The following is a 21,113-nucleotide window of genomic DNA, read 5'->3' on the forward strand; positions in this document are numbered from 1 at the left end:
GTTGGTTTGAAGACCTCGTTCCTTCATATGGCCCTTGAGCACCCCTTCACCACTCCTTGTTCCTGCCTTTAAAACAAAATGAAAATGTGAACATCAAAAGAAGTTTCATAATTGATGATTGGAAGTATAATTGGATTGGGTGATGCCAGTATTTCTCTAAGTCTTTCTGCACCAAACATAAAAACAATGCGTTGCTGGAAAAAGACTTTTCTATCTACGTGAACATTTACTCTAATGTGTTGTGCAAAATGAAATGGATAGATGGGAACTCCATTGTTCATCACTAAAAAATTTGCAGGTAACTTGGAAATATGTTCCTCACCAGATTTATGTGGACCCGGTCCCCCCTCCAAAAGGCATTTGTATTATAGATTCTCTCATTAAGAGAGACTTGGTACAATACAATCTTTGTGTTCCTTGAGACCTCTTTGACAGTATGGAGATGGAAGCTTCATACACCAAGCTTTTGCATAATATCAACAATCAATCTTATCTTGAAAACAATCAAGAACTTGTAAACATCATTAGTCTTTGTGTTCCCTAAATCATTTGAGTGCATGAGGATGTATACTTTTATGCATCAACTTGTGCCTAAAGAAAAAATTAATCTACCTTGCAATACAATTAATCTACTTGCATTAAGTAACTAATCTACTTGCAATAAACCATTAGCCTTCTTGCAATAAGCATAACATGCACTTTGTGGAAAGCATTAACTATCCCAAGCCTTAGTCCCAAGACCTCAAACACCTTCGAAGGTGGAGAGAGCTAGCATGGAATGAGGGTAGGGAAGAGGAAGAAGAAGTATTCCATAGGAGAAAGACATAATTCCTCACTTATCATCACTCTTCTTGCTTAGCATACATAATAGCATAGTAATGAAGATGGAGAAGATGGAAAGCTTAAGAATTGAATCATAGTTCTTGGTTGGATTTGCATTTCATAGCCAAGAGTGTTGGTGTAGGCTCTCAACTTCTCAAGGAGCTTGGAGAAGGAGATGGAGCTCTTGCACATTGCCTAGCACACAATGAGAGTGTTTGTGAGTGTGTGTTGGTGAGTATACCTTCTAAGAAACCCCCTAGCTTTCTTGGGTCGACCCCCCCTTGTAGCTCTCGCTTGAAGCTCATTGGACCCCTCCAGGCCTAGCCAATCATAAGCAGGAGGCATTACAAGCAGCAAGGGTAGCCTTGAGACAAGTGTCCCCCCTTCCCCTTTGGAAGAGAGGACTTGATAAATGAAAAATCAATTAATTAAATCCCCTAAATTATCATTGGACCCCTTGGGTGTCCAACCAATAGGATTTAGAAACACCATGAGGGCAACATGAGGAGGAACCTGACAAGTTTCCCTTTTGCTTTCTTTGTACCATGCATGCCTTGTGTGAGTGTGTGGGTGTTCTCTCTCATCCCCCCTCATGTAGGGCTCGCCCCCTCCTTGTAGGGATTGAATCTTTGACTTTTTGACACCTCAACCCCTCATGCATAGGCCCAGTTCCCACCACAAGCTTAGCCCTTAAGCACTTTAAGCTTGGGCTGGGTTCTCACCTCAAGTGGAACCTTAACATCTCAAGCATGTCAAGCACCTTAAGAATCTCAATTATTAAGCACCTCAATCATCAAGCACCTCAAGCACCTTAGTCATCAAGCATGACAAGCAGGACAAGCACCTCGAGCTGGGTCGGGTTCCCGTGCCTCAAGCTCAGCCCTAGCTTACCTAAGTTCAAAGGACTTTTACACACATTTTTGGAGGTCTTCAATGAAGCTAACCCTAAGGTCTTATGCTACATTGGTTAGCCTTGCTCTTTGATAGACCATCTCTCATTTGGGCTCCTTTACCATTGGCCCCGTGTTGAGATAGATCTATAAGCACATGTCTATATCTTAACCCTTGTTTCCGTTTATTCTCCCACATTAAGTGATAAGTTTAATATGAGAAAATCATTTGGGTTGGTTAGATATTAGTTTTTATGAAATTACCTCTCTGTTGAAATCATAGTCGTCCTCAACTATGAGGTAGAGATGGTAAAGTCTCATCCGTTAGTTCATTGGTCTTAGCAGGTAGAGGATCCATTTTTACCCTACGACATCATTCCAGAGTGGATGACTAATCCACTTGGTGCTTGAGAGACATAGTTTGCCGCAAGCGTGTCTGCTCTTTTTAGTCCATATCATACTTCCAAAGTAGAGTGACAAGTTCTACTTGGTGTTTGGGAGACGTAGTCACCACAAACATGATCCTAAGTATGCATACTTCTTAAAATTTGTGCACGAAACATAAAAAGAGAGTCTCATAAGACAAAAACATGGATCATTTAAAATGCATTTATTTTACATTTGCTTACTCTTTTGTGTCATTGTAAGCATCATTAACAAGGTTCATATTATCCTTAAGCTATGTTCTTTGCATGCATTTAGCATCTTTGAAAGGATAATTCTTAACTTAAATAAGATACTGTCAGTAATCTTACCATTTCTTAATACCTTGTGTTCCTGTCGAAGGATAAACTTGGGTTGGAGCTCGTTTGCTTCATCTTCGATCTCTAATGGGTCTACATTTATAGCCTCTATTGGTGGATCTCCTTAATAAGGCTCAAATAGGCTCTCATGAAAAATGATATATATGAGCCAATAGTTGGGCAACTTTAATTTTTTAGTAAGACCCAAAGAAAGATTTCTTTTTCTTGAAAGGATAAGGCTCTTTTATGCCTAATGGCAGGAGCCTCTTTTGCCTAGCTAAAAGATGGATATAGCCTGTTTAATCTTATAAAAAGATTCGTTTTGATCTCGGCTATACTCCTTTTCAATGAAGATCTTCCCAGTGATCTTAAGCTACAAGGGACTTTTGGATATTCTGTCTTTAGCCTCGAAAGGTACTTCCCCCTTAGAAGTATGTTCATGTTATTAGAGACATACTGTTGTTAGGGTAAGTACTTCTCCCATTTTGAGCATTGATCTACCTCGAATCACAAGCTTTTAGTAGATCAAGGATCATTAGTTTTGTGATTTTCCTTTTGGCCATCCGTTGGAATAGTAGGCGAACATAAGAGAGTTACTCTAGTTCTGATAGAGACTCTATAAAAAACTAGTTGTCATGGTAGGATTTCTATCCAACACAATTAGATGTTGACAAGCCATGGTCCTTCTATCATACTTCATCTTTTGGTATACCATACATTTTGAAACATACTCTTGTATGTTCTTGTTTCTTGGTAAGCCAATACAAGTATGATCTTATTACTAAAAGAATAAATTCGAATTCCTCTTTGCCCCGCATATGGGAGGAGCATGGGAAGTGAGGAAGATATAGCCTATTGAGGTATAGAAGATAACCATCCTCTAACGTGAGTGGTTCTTTTTCTTCCATTTGTAAAGGCTATTATTATATCCCTAAAGCCTGGGTTAGAAGCATATTTAACTATCACAAAACATAGTTCATTGTAAGTTTCTATTGATACCCGCTACATGTTTGTGCTTACCAGCAATGTGAGTAATGTAAAATTTAAATTGCAAAAAGAAAATTTCCCACCTCATTTGATTGTCTAAGAGCTTGGTTTGTATCATGGATGGAGTCCGCAAGAAGTACTTCCATGTGTCAATGGCGTGTAAAACAGCTCGTAGTTCCTTTTGTATATGTCCAACATTCGCTCATTGGATTTGAGGCTTTGAATCTTGTATTCTATGGTATTCCCTTCATGAAGAAAATTTTTGCTTGAAGGCATGCATCCAGGCATTCCAGTGGATCTCAAATAGCTTTGAGAGATCCCGTAGTGTAAGCATAAGTTGAGAGATAAGTTTCTCTTTGAACTTTTCAAAAGTATTTTTCTCTCTTTGTAGTCCATGTACACTTAACGTTATTTTTTGTTAAGTCATGTATTGGACCTGCTATAAGAATGAATTTTTCCTATGAAGCATCTCTAGTATGCACTCATACCTTTAGAGCTTCGCAACTCATCTAGACTCCTTGGATAAGGCCATCTTTTTATCACCTCTACCTTTTGTGGTTCCATACAAATACCACCTTTAGAGATAATGTGACCTAATTAATTATTGAATCTCTTAAAAAAAATCCACTTTTCTTTTGGTTAGAGGAAAGCCTAATCGCTCTCAAAACTTACCAGTTCATGCTATTGCCTTTTGAACTCCTCTTGTGGAGCTTATAAAGCTCAATAAGGAGGTTTATTAGGCAGTGAGCTTCATGGTAAAAGCTCCATTGCATGGTCATTGTCCCCTCAGTGTGGAGATAGCTCACGGGGGTATCATCAATAAAAACATTTTGGAATCCATTTAGGAATGTAGAAAATTCTAATTCCTCTTGATTCCCGTCTTTTTTTTTTATTGTTATTGGTTGAAACATTGAATTCATTTACAGACTTTTCAACAAAAATCATGTATATGAATATATAGATTTTCATTAACTTACAAAAATCATGCATATTTACATGGTATAGGATGCTACCCGACTCATAAACATGTATGTACATATCTCCTAGCTTAGGAAAAACAAAAGCCTTTTGCTATGAGCATCCTCTTTTGGAGTTTCCAGCATAGAAACTCAAGGCGGCTTGTTGCATGCATTTCTTTGGGGACAAGCACGATAGACATGCCCTTGTTGTCCACACTTGTAGTATTTTTTATCCTTACGATAACACTCTAGCTCTGTTGGAGAGAGTCTATTCTTACCTTTGTAGACTCCTTTCTCCTTAGCGTTGTTATCGGTGTTGCTAGAGTTGCCTTTGTAGGAAGTTTGAGCATTATTCCTTCCTCTAGGCTCATTTTGATCCTTCACTTCCATGGGCTTAGAGTTTCTCTTAACCCCTTGTTGGAAATTGATTTGAGAGGGGACCATAGTATGGTGTATGACCGCCGATATGGCATTAGGCCTTTGCGAGTTAATGTACTCGGCCATCTCGTCAAAAAGACCCGCACAAAATTGTTGCTTTTTCTCCTCAAAGCCTATCTTTTTGTAGACAGTAGCTTTGAGAAGTAAATCCCAAAACTTATCTACATACTTCTCGATAGACTTGTAGGGAGAGAGTTTCAAGCTTTGTCATTCCATGAGGACATTGTCTTTAGTGTTGCTTGCAAGAAATTGTTTCATGATAGAGGCTCTTAAAGCCTTCCATGCCCTTGGAGTTTTCCTTTGGGCTCGTAGGCTAGCCCACCATTGACGAGCGGAGCTCTGAAAGTGCATAGATACCTGACGCAGTTTAGAGGACTCCATGAAGTCCTCATCACCAAAGGCCACATCAAACTGTTGGATGAAGGCCAAGATCTTGTCCGTAGCACCAAAGGTGCCATCATAGGTAAGAAAAGTGGTGTCCTTTCCTCCCTCCTTGAACTTCTTTAGCTTCTTGGACCTTCTCCATTCTGGATAGGACTTGCGATGGCCTTTCCTTTTCGTCTCTTTGAGAGAAGAGCCGTTACCTTCATTGGAATATGAGGAAGGTGATGAAGATGGAGAAGAGGGTGACCTCTTTCTCTTCTTTTCCTTCTTTTGGTACCTCTCTTCCTTTTTGTGATAACGAGGAGGACTTTCCGGCAATCTTTCTCTCTTGGGGGGATTTGGAGATCGTTGAGGCTGCCGTCTTCTTAGAGCCACATCTTCAGAAGTATTGGGAGACTTACTTCTTTCTCCTTCTCTTGGGGAAGGCTCTATAGTAGAGACTTCACCTTTCCTCTTGGATGGAGGTAAGCCTTCTAGTAATCGTTAAGTGCTTCATATGGGTTCTCCTCTTCTCTCACCATAGAGAGCCCTCTCTTGGAAATCTCTTGAAGAGACTTCTTAGGTGCTCTCTCTTTTGGGGGATTTTGGAGAATCCCGTAACTATGACGTTGTTGGAAAAATTCACCTTGTAGGGCTGGGTTTCCCATAGCTTGTTGCAGCTTAGAAACAAGACACTTGATAAACATGGGAGCATCATCATTAGCACCTTCATGTGCAAAATCAAAGTTATCAATACTCATTCTACTCTCTTGATTATTGTCAGCCATGTTAACAAAATTTATGTATGTACTTAGTGTATGATTTGTCAATTCAAAACCTTAGTTGCCACTCCTCTTAGCCTTTGAAAATCGGCTCTTAAGTATCTACACCCATGGCTCAAAGTGGTTAATTATAGAGAGTAGAGGAGTAGGTATAACATAGCAGAGTTGCCGAGGGTTAGCTCCTTTCGGAATTCTTATGGCTCAATAATGCTAAAGCCGTAGGCAAGTCTAAAAAGACTCCATTATTCAGTCCAAATCTCCCGAGGTGTGCACCATATCCCACATAGTGGGCTCAACAAAACCGAAAATAGATCCCAGTTCCACTTACCCTAATATAATTAGCAACATCAACCATTTATAGGCTACTTAAGGACCTCTCTTCTTAAGCAAGAAAAGAGAAACCAAATGCTCTGATACCAATGTAATGGAAATGGCCTATTAACTTAGAGAATAGCGGAATTAAGAGAATTAGAGTGAGAAACTTTGAGAGCATAGAGGGTGAACTTAATTGGTAGTAGCAACTCAATCATAACACTTAATTTACTAGGCATGAGCAATGCTTTTGAGAGAGAGAGAGAGAGAGAGAGAGAGAGAGAGAGAGAGAGGGAGAGTTTAGAGAATATGACAATAGTTGAGGACCGGATTTATGTGGAGCCGGTACCCCCTCCAAAAGGCATTTGTATTATAGATTCTCTCATTAAGAGAGACTTGGTACAATACAATCTTTGTGTTCCTTGAGACCTCTTTGACAGTATGGAGATGGAAGCTTCATACACCAAGCTTTTGCATAATATCAACAATCAATCTTAGCTTGAAAACAATCATGAACTTGTGAACATAATTAGTCTTTGTGTTCCCTAAATCATTTGAGTGCATGAGGATGTATACTTTTATGCATCAACTTGTGCCTAAAGAAAAAATTAATCTACCTTGCAATACAATTAATCTACTTGCATTAAGTAACTAATCTACTTGCAATAAACCATTAGCCTTCTTGCAATAAGCATAACATGCACTTTGTGGAAAGCATTAACTATCCCAAGCCTCAGTCCCAAGACCTCAAACACCTTCGAAGGTGGAGAGAGCTAGCAGGGAATGAGGGTAGGGAAGAGGAAGAAGAAGTGTTCCATAGGAGAAAGACATAATTCCTCACTTATCATCACTCTTCTTGCTTAGCATACATAATAGCATAGTAATGAAGATGGAGAAGATGGAAAGCTTAAGAATTGAAGCATAGTTCTTGGTTGGATTCGCATTTCATAGCCAAGAGTATTGGTGTAGGCTCTCAACTTCTCAAGGAGCTTGGAGAAGGAGATGGAGCTCTTGCACCTTGCCTAGCACACAATGAGAGTGTTTGTGAGTGTGTGTGGGTGAGTATACCCCCTAAGAAAGCCCCTAGATTTCTTGGGTCGACCCCCCCTTGTAGCTCATGCTTGAAGTTCATTGGACCCCTCTAGGCCTAGCCAATCATAAGCAGGAGGCATTACAAGCAGCAAGGGTAGCCTTGAGAAAAGTGTCCCCCCTTCCCCTTTGGAAGAGAGGACTTGATAAATGAAAAATCAATTAATTAAATCCCCTAAATTATCATTGGACCCCTTGGGTGGCCAACCAATTGGCTTTAGGCACACCATGAGGGCAACATGAGGAGGAACCCGACAAGTGTCCCTTTTGCTTTCTTTGTACCATGCATGCCTTGTGTGAGTGTGTGGGTATTCTCTCTCATCCCCCCTCATGTAGGGATTGCCCCACTCCTTGTAGGGATTGAATCTTTGACTTTTTGACACCTCAACCCCTCATGCATAAGCCCAGTTCCCACCACAAGCTTGGCCCTTAAGCACTTGAAGCTTGGGCTGGGTTCTCACCTCAAGTGGAACCCTAACATCTCAAGCATGTCAAGCACCTTAAGAATCTCAATTATTAAGCACCTCAAGCATCTCAATCACCTCAATCATCAAGCACCTCAAGAACCTTAGTCATCAAGCATGACAAGCAGGACAAGCACCTTGAGCTGGGTCGGGTTCCCGCGCCTCAAGCTCAGCCCTAGCTTACCTAAGGTCAAAGGAATTTTACACACATTATTGGAGTTCTTCAATGAAGCTAACCCTAAGGTCTTATGCTACATTTGTTAGCCTTGCTCTTTGATAGACCATCTCTCATTTGGGCTCCTTTACCATTGGCCCCGTGTTGAGATAGATCTATAAGCACATGTCTATATCTTAACCCTTGTTTCCGTTTATTCTCCCACATTAAGTGATCAGTTTAATATGAGAAAATCATTTGGGTTGGTTAGATATTAGTTTTTATGACATTATATAAGGGTTGCAAGAGGAGCCAACTCCTATAGCTTTGATGAATGTTGAGACTTCCAAGGGTGATTTTTCCAAGGATGCTATGGATGAAGATCTTCAAGATAAACCTATTATCCATTATCAAACTCAAAGCCCAGGTAAAAATCTCTCTGATGATACAGGTCCAGAAAGTCCTAAGGTTTTTCATAAGGCTATGAAGCTAGAGGGGGTGATAATGCTAAATCATCCTTGATACTGCATAAAGTGCACACGATTTTTCATTTCTTTGGACAATGTGGCAAATGTGGCTGGATTTGGATACTATTCCTAGTAATTTTTAAGTCAATGATGTCCTGGCTACCAGTAAATGGAAAACAAAATTCTTTAATCTTTGCTGGTAACAACCTTAAGTTACCAAAAGTTTATGAGATGTGGCTGCCGCACTATACTTCAGGTGAAGCTCTAGTATATTGCAAAGGCCATCAATGCTATCTGATCTTAATGGTATTTGATCCAGGTGATTTGAAAGATCTTCTAAAGCACGTTCACTATGGATAGGTATTTTTGGGTATATATTGTGGTTTCTTCCTGTGAGATATTGGAATAGCATATTTGGAGCAAAATGCTTTGAGGTTGATTGATACAGGAGATGTATGCTCATGTGGATATTATGTTGTGCCACTATTGGGCAATTTCTTATTATCACATTTGATCCTGGGAGCTATTGAAGAGCAACTTGCATATTTAAGGATGTCATTTATTTTCCTGTAGGCAGGTTACTTTGGCAGTAGATTTGTTTTTGTATGTATGGTAAGATAGAAGTGTTTTCCGTTATATCATCAATAAGCTTACATGGCTAGCTTCCAGTTGACATCTTTGGACAATTGTTATAGTATCTTCACATCTTTTGAGATGGTTCTACTACCAGAACTTGAAGTAAAGGACATGACGACCATTCTGTGTGAAAATAGAGTAAGTCATACTTGAGGTTGACAGGGTTCTCTAAAGTGAGCCTAATGGTCAAGCCGTGTGCGTAATTAACTGGAGCACTTGAGTCTGGTGGGGTTCACTAAAAAGATTTCATAATTGAATGCTTTGGAGATACTACCACTACGGTTCAAAGATTTATGATAGAATAACTACCAGATAATTGAGCTATACTATTGTAACATTTAATGGCCTAATAACTTATGTGTAGCGGAAATTAGCATGAACATAGTGGGCATTTCATTAGAATAGATTCCTAATGAGAATTACAAGAGTGCTTGGGTGGAGAGAGCAACAAAAAGCATAACACCTAGTTAGATAGCATCAAAAATACTTTCAAAAGAGAGAGAAATTAAGATATTGACAATAGTTGAGGACCGGATTTGCATGGAGTCGGTCCCCCCTCCAAAAGGCTTTGTATTATGGTGTCTCCCATCAAGGGAGACATTGTACAATACAATTCTTTGTGTTCCTTCAAGACTAGCTGGTGCAATGAAGATGGAAGCTTCATGCACTAAGCAAAACACTTAATCAAACACAACTTCAATTATCCCCGTTCTCAGACCCAAGACCGCACACACCTTCGAAGATGGTGAGAGCTAGCAGGGTATGAGAGTAGATTGAGAGGAAGAACGAGTATCTTACGAGAAAGATGTACATCTCCTCACATAATCACTCATATGTAGCGTAGAGGAGATGAGCATGCATTGAAGCTTGGCTCTTGGTTGGATTTGCGTCCACATGCCAAGAGAGTGTTGATGTAGGCTTCTATCTCACAAGCTTGGAGTAGGTGATGAGTTCTCCATTAAAGCTTGGGAAGAGATAGTCTTCTCTTTCTTCACACATGAGCATGTGTGAGTGTGTGTGTGATAATGCCTTGCAGAAATCAGCCCCCTCTCTCTCTTGGGCGAGCCCTCTTGCTAATTGCTCTTGCTGAAGCCTCATTGGCCCTCCCCAAGTCAAGCCAATTACAATTAAGAAGCATAAGTGATAGCCTTCTGACATGTGTCCCCCTTTCCCCTTTTGTGAGAGCTTTATGTAATTAAATAATTAAACTAAACTCTCATTGGACCCCTTTGCCTCTTGGCCAATAGGAATCAGGCAAGCCATGGGGCTCCTGAATGCTCATTGGACCCCTTGGGAGACTGCCCAATAGTCTTCTAGGAGACTTAATTCTCATTGGTTTCTTTTATTAAATGTTTTTAAATTAATTAAACTATATTTACTCTAGCTTAATTCTCATTGGTCCACTTCAAGGGTCTTCCAAGAGGAATTGGACACACCTTGTGGGCATCTGGCCTAGGGAGCTGACATGTGTCCTTCATTCCCTTTGTGTAAAGGGAGCCTGTGTGTGTGTGTGTGTGGATTTCTCTCTCATCCCCTACCTTTAGGGCTCGCCCCCTCCCATGTAGGGATGTGAAAATACTTTTAGGGCACACACAAAGCATCCAATTTTCCCTAGGGTTGACCTTTGGACACAACCTTTGAATTTTGGAACCTTAGCATTTTGGAAGTCTTAATGGGCTGAACCTTAGGGTCTTTTTAGCCCATTGTTACACATGGTTCTTTTGCAGATGGCCCCCCCTTTGGATCCCTATTTTGCCTCCTTTGGATCCCTACTGTGGCCGGTCTGCTAGCTTAACCAATATTCTAGCTTTTTCTCCCCTGGCCTTCCCCACATTAAATGATCAGTTTAATATCAGAAAATTATTTAGGAGAATTAGATATTGATTATTATGACATTAACTCTCTCTTGAAATCATAGTCGTCCTCGACTATGGTGTAGAGAAGATAAATCATGTTCATGAGTCCTTTTCTTAGCGGGTAGAGGATCCCTATGTTACCCTACGACATCATTCCACAATGGATGACTAGTCCATTTGGCGCTTGAGAGCCTGAGGCTGCTGCAAGCATGTCTGCACATTAGTCCTATCAATCTTCCATAGTAGAGTGACAAGCTCTACTTGGTGTTTGGGAGACGTCGTCTCCGCAAACTTGATCTAAGCATGCATACTACTTCATTTTTGTGCACAAATAAAGAAAAAGAGAGTCATATAAGACAAAAATTTTGTTCTTTTTTAACATTTTGTACATTTGCTTACTCTTGGGAAGCATTGTAAGCATTGACAAGGTTTAGGTTATCCTTTAATTGTATGCCTTGCATCCATCTAGCATCTTCAAAAGGATAATTCTCAAAATTAATAAGATATCATCGGATAGGCATACCGCCTTTTAATACCTTGTCTTCATGTCGGAGAATGGACTCGGGCTGCAACACCTGCTCTTGGTCCTCGATCTCCGGTGGGTCTTCAATAGTTGGTTCTTGAGGTGGCTCTCCTTTGTAAGGCTTTAATAGGCTCACATGAAAAGCATTGTGTATGAGCCAATGATTGGGCAACTTAAGTTGATAGACCATGTCATTGATTGGCCTAAGAATCTGGAAGGGACCATAGTACCTTTTTGCTAGTTTAGCATAGTATTTTTGGTGGCCCGTAGGATTCTTGCCCGTCGTGTGCCTTAATCGAGCCTTGGGAAACTTTAACAAGACCCAATCATTTTATTTAAAGGCTTGGGCTCTTCTGTGCTTGTTAGCAATAGCCTTTTGCCTTGCTGGGAGATAGAGATAGCATCCTTAATCATTTGAAAATATTCTTGTAGGTCCCGGCTATACTCATCTGCAGCGAAGATCTTCCCATGTACCTTAAGTACCAAGGGACTTTTTGATCTTCCCTCAATTACCTCGAAAGGTGCTTTTCCCGTGGAAGTATGTACAGGGTAAGTACTTCTCCCATTGGGATCTTTGATCTACTTCCTTTACATATGCTTTTAGTAGATCGAGAATTGTTAGGTTAGCTATTTCACTTTGGCCATCCGTTTGTGGATGATAGGCCGAAGAGAAATTTAGCCTTGTCCCTAAATTCTCAAAGAGACCCTTCCAGAAATTACTAGTCATTCTAGGATATCTTTCCGACACTATGGACATTGGCAAGCCATGGTATTTTAAAATTTGTGAAATGAAGAGGGTTGCCATTTGATGGGCTTTGATAGTATTTTTGATAGGTATAAAATGAGCTTGTTTACTGAACCTGTCTACTATCGTCCATATTCCCGTATTCCCATGGATAGACTTAGGCAATCCAAAGATAAAATCCATGGATATGCTCTCCCATGGTGAATTAGGGATTGGCAAGGGTTGAAGCAATCCAGGTTGCTTCCCTCTATCAAATTTTGTCTTTTGACATACCACACATTTGGAAACATACTCTTGTATGTTCACTTTCATGGTAGGCCAATAGAAATATGCTTAAATTCCTTTTAAGGTAGACTGAATCCCTCTATGCCCCGCATACAGGGGAGCATGAGATTCGTACATTACTTTCTCACACAGGGAGTTAGTAACGCATAGTCTATTTCCATAGAGAAGATAACCATGTTGTAAAGTAAATGGTTCTTCTTTCTTCCCTAATGTAAGGGTTCAAATCACATCTCTAAAATCGGGATCAATAGCATACTCATCTATCATTGAAGATAGATCATTGTGAGTTGCTATGGAAACCGCATTCACTCTCGGCCGTCTTGAGAGTGCATCGGCTACTTGATTATGCTTGCCAGCAATGTGAGCAATATGAAAATGAAATTGCAAAAGGAAATTTGTGCACCTCATTTGTTTGTCAGAGAGCTTGGTCTGCTTCATGAAGTACTTAAGACTTTGGTGATCCATTCGCAGAATGAAAGGAGTCCCCATTAAATAGTGCTTCCATGAGTCTAAGACATGTAGAACTGCAAGGAGTTCCTTTTCGTATATGCCTAGAGCTTGCTCAACAGGGTCAAGCCTTCGGCTCTCATAGCCTATGGCATGCCCTTCTGGGAGCAAAACAACTCCAAGGCAATCACCACAAGCATCACATTGGACCTCAAATGGTTTTGAGAGATCCGGTAGTGTAAGCACAGGTTGAGAGATAAGCTTTTCTTTAAGCTTTTCGAAAGCATTGTTCTCCTTAGCAGACCATGTATACCTAACGCTTTTTTTTGTTAGGTCGTGTAATGGTCCCGCAATTTGTGAGAAATTTTCTATGAAGCGTCTATAGTATGCACACATACCTATGAAGCTTCTTAGTTCATGCAGATTCCTTGGTTTAGGCCATCCTTTTATTACCTCTAACTTGGATGGATCCATTTGAATGCCATCTTGAGAGATAATGTGACCTAAATACTGAATCTCTTGCAAGAAAAATTCACTTTTCTTTCGATTAACATAAAGTTTATTCTCTCATTAAAACTTGAAATATTACCTGGAGGTGTTGCTTGTGTTCCTCCAATGAATTAGAGTAGATAGTAATATCATCAAAGAACACTCTAGTGAATGTTCGATGAGGCCTGAACAGCTTCTCCATCAAGCGGTTGAATGTGGCTGGTGCATTGGTCAAGCCAAAAGGCATGACAATGTATTCGTAAAGACTAAATGTAGTACAAAATGCGGTCTTTACAATGTCTTGATCAACTATCCTTATTTGATGATAGCCACTTTTTAGGTCAACGCTACTGAAGTAGGTCGATCCTTGTAGCTTATCAAAGAGGTCTTCTACCCGTGGAACGGGAAACCTATTCTTGATAGTGATCCTATTTAGTGCTCTATAGTCGACACACATACGATATGTGCCGTCTTTCTTTTGCACTAATAGCACATGTGAGAAAAATGAAGATGAGCTAGGCCTAACCATGCCCTTCTCAACTAACTCATGCACTTGCCGCATAATCTCCTCTTGTTGGGCTTGAGAAACTCTATAAGGAGGTTTATTAGGCGGTGAACTTCCTGGAAGAAGTTCAATTGCATGGTCATCATTACCTCGTTGAGTAGGTAGCTCACAAGGGATGTCGTCAATAAAAACATCTTGAAACCCCTTGAGAAAATTGGATAACTCTAATTCCTTTTGGTTTCTTTTATTTTCGTTTGTTAAATCATTAGGTTCATTTTGAGAATCTTTATTGACTTGTTGAAAGCTGGTGTATGTATAATGGGGATGGTGTTACCCATTTCCTTAGCATCTATATACATGTCTTTTTCCCTGAACTTAAAGGAGATTCTCCTTTCAGGAAATTTAACATCGGCAGCCAGGCGGTCAAACCATGGTGCCCCTAGGATTACATCCTCATGCTTGAGAGGAGAGATAAAGAAGTCCTCTTTGTCCACATAGCCTTGGACATGAAGCCTCAATTTCCCAATTAAGGGAGTGACTGAAGCCTCTTGCCCCTTAAAGGCACTGTCTGCGGGTAGGACATCTCCCATCTCGTAGGATTGTATGCCTAGCTTGGTGGCTAGCTCCATAGATATAAAATTGTGAGTAGAACCAGGGTCAAAGAGAATAAAAGCATCATGTTCTCTTACCTTTCCCCAAGCATGGCATAGAGGAGATCCTTTGTGGTGAGTTTGGTGAGTCTCCTCCTCTTGGATTTCAACCAAGGAAGCTCTAGGAGGATCTTGGCGGTTGTTCTTTTGGGGACAAGTGCGGTACGCATGCCCTTGTTCGCCGCACTTGAAACACCGGTTATCCTTACGATAACGCTCAAGCTCTTCAGGAGAGAGTTTCTTCTTACGTTTGTAAACTCCCTTCTCTTTAGCTTTGTTGGAGTTGCCCTTGGGAGACTTTTGGACATTGTCCTTCCCCTTAGGCTCATTGGAACCCTTGTTTTTCGGGGGCTTATTATTTCTTTTTGCCCCCGTTTGGAAATTGATTCGAGAGGTGACTATAGTGTGGTGTATTACCGCCGATATGGTACGTGGTCTTTGGGAGTTGACATACTCCGCCATTTCTTCGGTTAAGCCCGCACAAAATTGTTGCTTTTGCTCTCCAAAATCCAACTTTTTGAAGACAGTGGCTTTGAGTTGTAGGTCCCAAAACTTGTCTACATATTTGTGGATAGATTCATTGGGAGAGAGCTTTAAGCTTCGCCATTCGGTGAGTACTTTGTCTTTGGCATCTGTGGCCAAAAATTGCTTCATAATGGAACCTCTTAAAGCTTTCCATGTTCGTGGAGCTTCACCGTTGGCTCGTAGGCTAGACCACCATTGTCCGACGGACTTTTGAAAGTGCATAGCTACATGGCGTAGCTTAGAGGACTCCATGAAGCCCTCATCTCCAAACGCCGCATCAAATTGCTGGATAAAGGCCAAGACTTTGTCCGTAGCACCAAAGGTGCCATCATAGGTAAGGAAAGAGATGCTCTTTCCTCCCTCTTTGAATTTCTTCAACTTGGACGACCTCTTCCATGTGGCATAGGATTTCCTATGGCCTCTTCTTTTTGATGGTTCAAAGGTTGCACCATCACTTTCTTCAGAGGGTGAAGAATTTGAAGAAGGTGGAGAAGAGGGTGACCTCTTTCTCGCCTTTTTCTTGTATTGATCTTTGTCATCTTCACCATAGCTTTCATAAGAGGAAGAGGATGAAGAAGATGGAGAAGAGGGTGTCCTCTTTCTCGCCTTTTTCTTCTCTTGTTTTTTATCATCCCTCTTTGAATTGTGGTGCGGAGAAGAATATGATGGTCTTCTCCGCTTTGGTGGTGATGGAGAGCGTTTTGCCCGCCGTCTTCGTGGAGCCATCTCCGCCGAGGTGGCGGGAGACTCGCTTCTTTCTCGTTCCTTCGGTGGAGGCTCTTGAGTTATCCTTTGGGAAGGAGATACATCATCAAGAAGTAAATTATTGAGCCCTTCTTAAGTATTCTCTTCTTGTTCCCGAATCGAAGAGAGACCTATTTTGGTAGTCTCACAAGGAGGCTTCCTAGGTGTTCTCTTGTCATGGTGATGAGCTTGGAGAATCCCGTGAGCACGGAGCTGCCGTTGCACTTTACTGTGGAGAGATGGATTGCCCATGGCTTGTTGAAGCCTAGAAAGTTAACAAGCATTGAAGCATCATTAGTAGCTGGCTCATGAGAAAAATCAAAGTTATCAATATTAATTTCACTCTCTTTACTATTGTCAGCCATTCTAACAACTTTTAGGTGTAAACTTTTTAGGTGTACTTTGGCACTGCAAGCCCTAGTTGCTACTCCTCTTTACCCCTTTAGAAAAAGCACTCAAGCTACTGTACCCGCGGCTCGAATACCATTAATTGCAAGGAATAGAAGAGAGGGTCCTTCGACACCAAAACAACACCGGCTCCTCTCAAGCCTCTAATAGCTCAATAGTGGTTAAGCCGTAGGCAAGCCCCGTAGGACTCCACTATTAAGACCATAGCTCTCGCCGGTGATGCCCCGTTAACTGCACAAAGGCAGGTGCACTGCAAGGCTGAAAAATCCCTATTCTACTTACTCACAGGCAATTAATAATACCAACCATTTGTAGCTAGGTTGAGGACCTCCCTTCTTGAGCAAGAAAAGAGAAACCTTGAGCTCTGATACCAATGTAACATTTAATGGCCTAATAACTTATGTGTAGCGGAAATTAGCATGAACTTTGTGGGCAATTTATTAGAATAGATTTCTAATGAGAATTACAAGAGTGGTTGGGTGGAGAGAGCAACAAAAATCATAACACCTAGTTAGATAGCATCAACAATACTTTCAAAAGAGAGAGAAATTAAGCTATTGACAACAGTTGAGGACCGGATTTGCATGGAGCCGGTCCCCTCTCCAAAAGGCTTTGTATGATGGTTTCTCCCATGAAGGGAGACATTGTACAATACAATTCCTTGTGTTCCTTCAAGACTAACTAGTGTAATGAAGATGGAAGCTTCGTGCACTGAGCAAAACACTTAATCAAACACAACTTGAATTATCCCCGTTCTCAAACCCAAGAGCTCACACACCTTCGAAGATGGTGAGAGCTAGCAGGGTATGAGAGTAGATTGAGAGGAAGAAGGAGTATCTTACGAGAAAGATGTACATCTCCTCACATAATCACTCATATGTAGCATATGCCAACAGAGTGTTGATGTAGGCTTTTATCTCACAAGCTTGCAGTAGGTGATGAGTTCTCCATTAAAGCTTGGGAAGAGATAGTCTTCTCTTTCTTCACACATGAGCTTGTGTGTGTGTGTGTGTGATAATGCCTTGCAAAAATCAGCCCCCTCTCTCTCTTGGGCGAGCCCTCTTGCTGAAGCCTCATTGGCCCTCCCCAAGTCAAGCCAATTACAATTATGCAGCATAAGTGATAGCCTTCTGACATGTGTCCCCCTTTCCCCTTTTGTGAGAGATTAAGGTAATTAAATAATTAAACTAAACTCTCATTGGACACCTTTGCCTCCTGGCCAATAGGAATCAGGCAAGGCATGGGGCTCCTGAATGCTCATTGGACCCCTTGGGAGACTGCCCAATAGTCTTCTAGGAGACTTAATTCTCATTGGTTTCTTTTATTAAATGTTTTTAAATTAATTAAACTATATTTACTCTAGCTTAATTCTCATTGGTCCACTTCAAGGGTCTTCCAATAGGAATTGGGCACACCTTGTGGGCATCTGGCCTAGGGAGCTGACATGTGTCCGTCATTCCCTTTGTGTAAAGGGAGCCTGTGTGTGTGTGTGTGGATTTCTCTCTCATCCCCTACCTTTAGGGCTCGCCCCCTCCCATGTAGGGATGTGAAAAGACTTTTAGGGCACACACAAAGAATCCAATTTTCCCTAGGGTTGACCTTTGGACACAACCTTTGAATTTTGGAACCTTAGCATTTTGGAAATCTTAATGGGCTGAACCTTAGGGTCTTTTAAGCCCATTGTTACACGTGGTTCTTTTGCAGATGGCCCCCCCTTTGGATCCCTATTTTGCCTCCTTTGGATCCCTACTGTGGCCGGTCTGCTAGCTTAACCAATATTTTAGCTTTCTCTCCCCTGGCCTTCCCCACATTAAATGATGAGTTTAATATCAGAAAATCACTTAGGAGAATTAGATATTGATTATTATGACATTACCTCTCTCTTGAAATCATAGTCGTCCTCGACTATGGTGTAGAGAAGATAAAGCATGTTCATGAGTCCTTTTCTTAGCGGGTAGAGGATCCCTATGTTACCCTACGACATCATTCCACAATGGATGACTATTCCATTTGGCGCTTCCGAGCCTGAGGCTGCCGCAAGCATGTCTGCACATTAGTCCTATCAATCTTCCATAGTAGAGTGACAAGCTCTACTTGGTGTTTGGGAGACGTCGTCTCCGCAAACTTGATCTAAGCATGCATACTACTTCATTTTTGTGCACAAATAAAGAAAAAGAGAGTCTTATAAGACAAAAATTTTGTTCATTTTTAACATTTTGTACATTTGCTTACTCTTGGGAAGCATTGTAAGCATTGACAAGGTTTAGGTTATCCTTTAATTGTATGCCTTGCATCCATCTAGCATCTTCAAAAGGATAATTCTTAAAATTAATAAGATATCATCGGATAGTCATACCGCCTTTTAATACCTTGTCTTCATGTCGGAGAATGGACTCGGGCTGCAGCACCTCCTCTTGGTCCTAGATCTCCGGTGGGTCTTCAATAGTTGGTTCTTGAGGTGGCTCTCCTTTGTAAGGCTTTAATAGGATCACATGAAAAGCATTGTGTATGAGCCAATGATTGGGCAACTTAAGTTGATAGGCCATGTCATTGATTGGCCTATGAATCTGGAAGGGACCATAGTACCTTTTTGCTAGTTTAGCATAGTACTTTTGGTGGCCCGTAGGATTCTTGCCCGTCGTGTGCCTTAATTGAGCCTTGTTAAACTTTAACAAGACCCAATCATTTTCCCACCTCATTAGTTTGTTAGAGAGCTTGGTCTGCATCATGAAGTACTTAAGACTTTGGTGATCCATTCGCAGAATGAAAGGAGTCCCCATATAATAGTGCTTCCATGAGTTTAAGACATGTAGAACTGCAAGGAGTTCCTTTTCGTATATGCCTAGAGCTTGCTCAACAGGGTCAAGCCTTCAGCTCTCATAGCCTATGGCGTGCCCTTCTTGGAGCAAAACAACTCCAAGGCAATCACCACAAGCATCACATTGGACCTCAAATGGTTTTGAGAGATCCGGTAGTGTAAGCACAGGTTGAGAGATAAGCTTTTCTTTAAGCTTTTCGAAAGCATTGTTCTCCTTAGCAGACCATGTATACCTAACGCTTTTTTTTGTTAGGTCGTGTAATGGTCCCGCAATTTGTGAGAACTTTTCTATGAAGCGTCTATAGTATGCACACATACCTATGAAGCTTCTTAGTTCATGTAGATTCCTTGGTTTAGGCCATCCTTTTATTACCTCTAACTTGGATGGATCCATTTGGATGCCATCTTGAGAGATAATGTGACCTAAATACTGAATCTCTTGCAAGAAAAATTCACTTTTCTTTCGATTAACATAAAGTTTATTCTCTCTTAAAACTTGAAATATTACCTGAAGGTGTTGCTTGTGTTCCTCCAATGAATTAGAGTAGATGATAATATCATCAAAGAACACTCTAGTGAATGTTCGATGAGGCCTGAACAGCTTCTCCATCAAGCGGTTGAATGTGGCTGGTGCATTGGTCAAGCCAAAAGGCATGACAATGTATTCGTAAAGACTTAATGTAGTACAAAATGCGGTCTTTACAATGTCTTGATCAACTATCCTTATTTGATGATAGCCACTTTTTAGGTCAACCCTACTGAAGTAGGTCGATCCTTGTAGCTTATCAAAGAGGTCTTCTACCCGTGGAACGGGAAACCTATTCTTGATAGTGATCCTATTTAGTGCTCTATAGTCGACACACATACGATATGTGCCGTCTTTCTTTTGCACTAATAGCACATGTGAGAAAAATGAAGATGAGCTAGGCCTAACCATGCCCTTCTCAACTAACTCATGCAGTTGCCGCATAATCTCCTCTTGTTGAGCTTGAGAAACTCTATAAGGAGGTTTATTAGGCGGTGAACTTCCTGGAAGAAGTTCAATTGCATGGTCATCATTACCTCGTTGAGTAGGTAGCTCACAAGGGATGTCGTCAATAAAAACATCTTGAAACCCCTTGAGAAAATTGGATAACTCTAATTCCTTTTGGTTTCTTTTATTTTCGTTTGTTAAATCATTAGGTTCATTTTGAGAATCTTTATTGACTTGTTGAAAGCTGGTGTATGTATAATGGGGATGGTGTTACCCATTTCCTTAGCATCTATATACATGTCTTTTTCCCTGAACTTAAAGGAGATTCTCCTTTCAGGAAATTTAACATCGGCAGCCAGGCGGTCAAACCATGGTGCCCCTAGGATTACATCCTCATGCTTGAGAGGAGAGATAAAGAAGTCCTCTTTGTCCACATAGCCTTGGACATGAAGCCTCAATTTCCCAATTAAGGGAGTGACTGAAGCCTCTTGCCCCTTAAAGGCACTGTCTGCGGGTAGGACATCTCCCATCTCATAGGATTGTATGCCTAGCTTGGTGGCTAGCTCCATAGATATAAAATTGTGAGTAGAACCAGGGTCAAAGAGAATAAAAGCATCATGTTCTCTTACCTTTCCCCAAGCATGGCATAGAGGAGATCCTTTGTGGTGAGTTTGGTGAGTCTCCTCCTCTTGGATTTCAACCAAGGAAGCTCTAGGAGGATCTTGGCGGTTGTTCTTTTGGGGACAAGCGCGGTACGCATGCCCTTGTTCGCCGCACTTGAAACACCGGTTATCCTTACGATAACGCTCAAGCTCTTCAGGAGAGAGTTTCTTCTTACCTTTGTAAACTCCCTTCTCTTTAGCTTTGTTGGAGTTGCCCTTGGGAGACTTTTGGACATTGTCCTTCCCCTTAGGCTCATTGGAACCCTTGTTTTTCGGGGGCTTATTATTTCTTTTTGCCCCCGTTTGGAAATTGATTCGAGAGGCGACTATAGTGTGGTGTATTACCGCCGATATGGTACGTGGTCTTTGGGAGTTGA

At 41.1% G+C, this 21,113-nt stretch overlaps 1 protein-coding gene across 1 annotated transcript in view; it reads right to left on the reverse strand.

The window, feature by feature from the left end:
- Positions 1-21,113, reverse strand: part of LOC147442636 (uncharacterized) — a 37,478-nt gene that overhangs the window by 15,293 nt on the left and 1,072 nt on the right. Inside the window, exon 2 of the mRNA XM_086529402.1 lies at positions 15,520-15,964. Coding sequence (XP_086385528.1) covers positions 15,520-15,964 — 445 coding nt within the window. The remainder of the gene's footprint in view (positions 1-15,519; positions 15,965-21,113) is intronic.

Source organism: Adiantum capillus-veneris, chromosome 14 (assembly GCF_014529385.1).
Source record: "Adiantum capillus-veneris isolate H3 chromosome 14, ASM1452938v2, whole genome shotgun sequence".
Taxonomy (NCBI): domain Eukaryota; kingdom Viridiplantae; phylum Streptophyta; class Polypodiopsida; order Polypodiales; family Pteridaceae; genus Adiantum; species Adiantum capillus-veneris.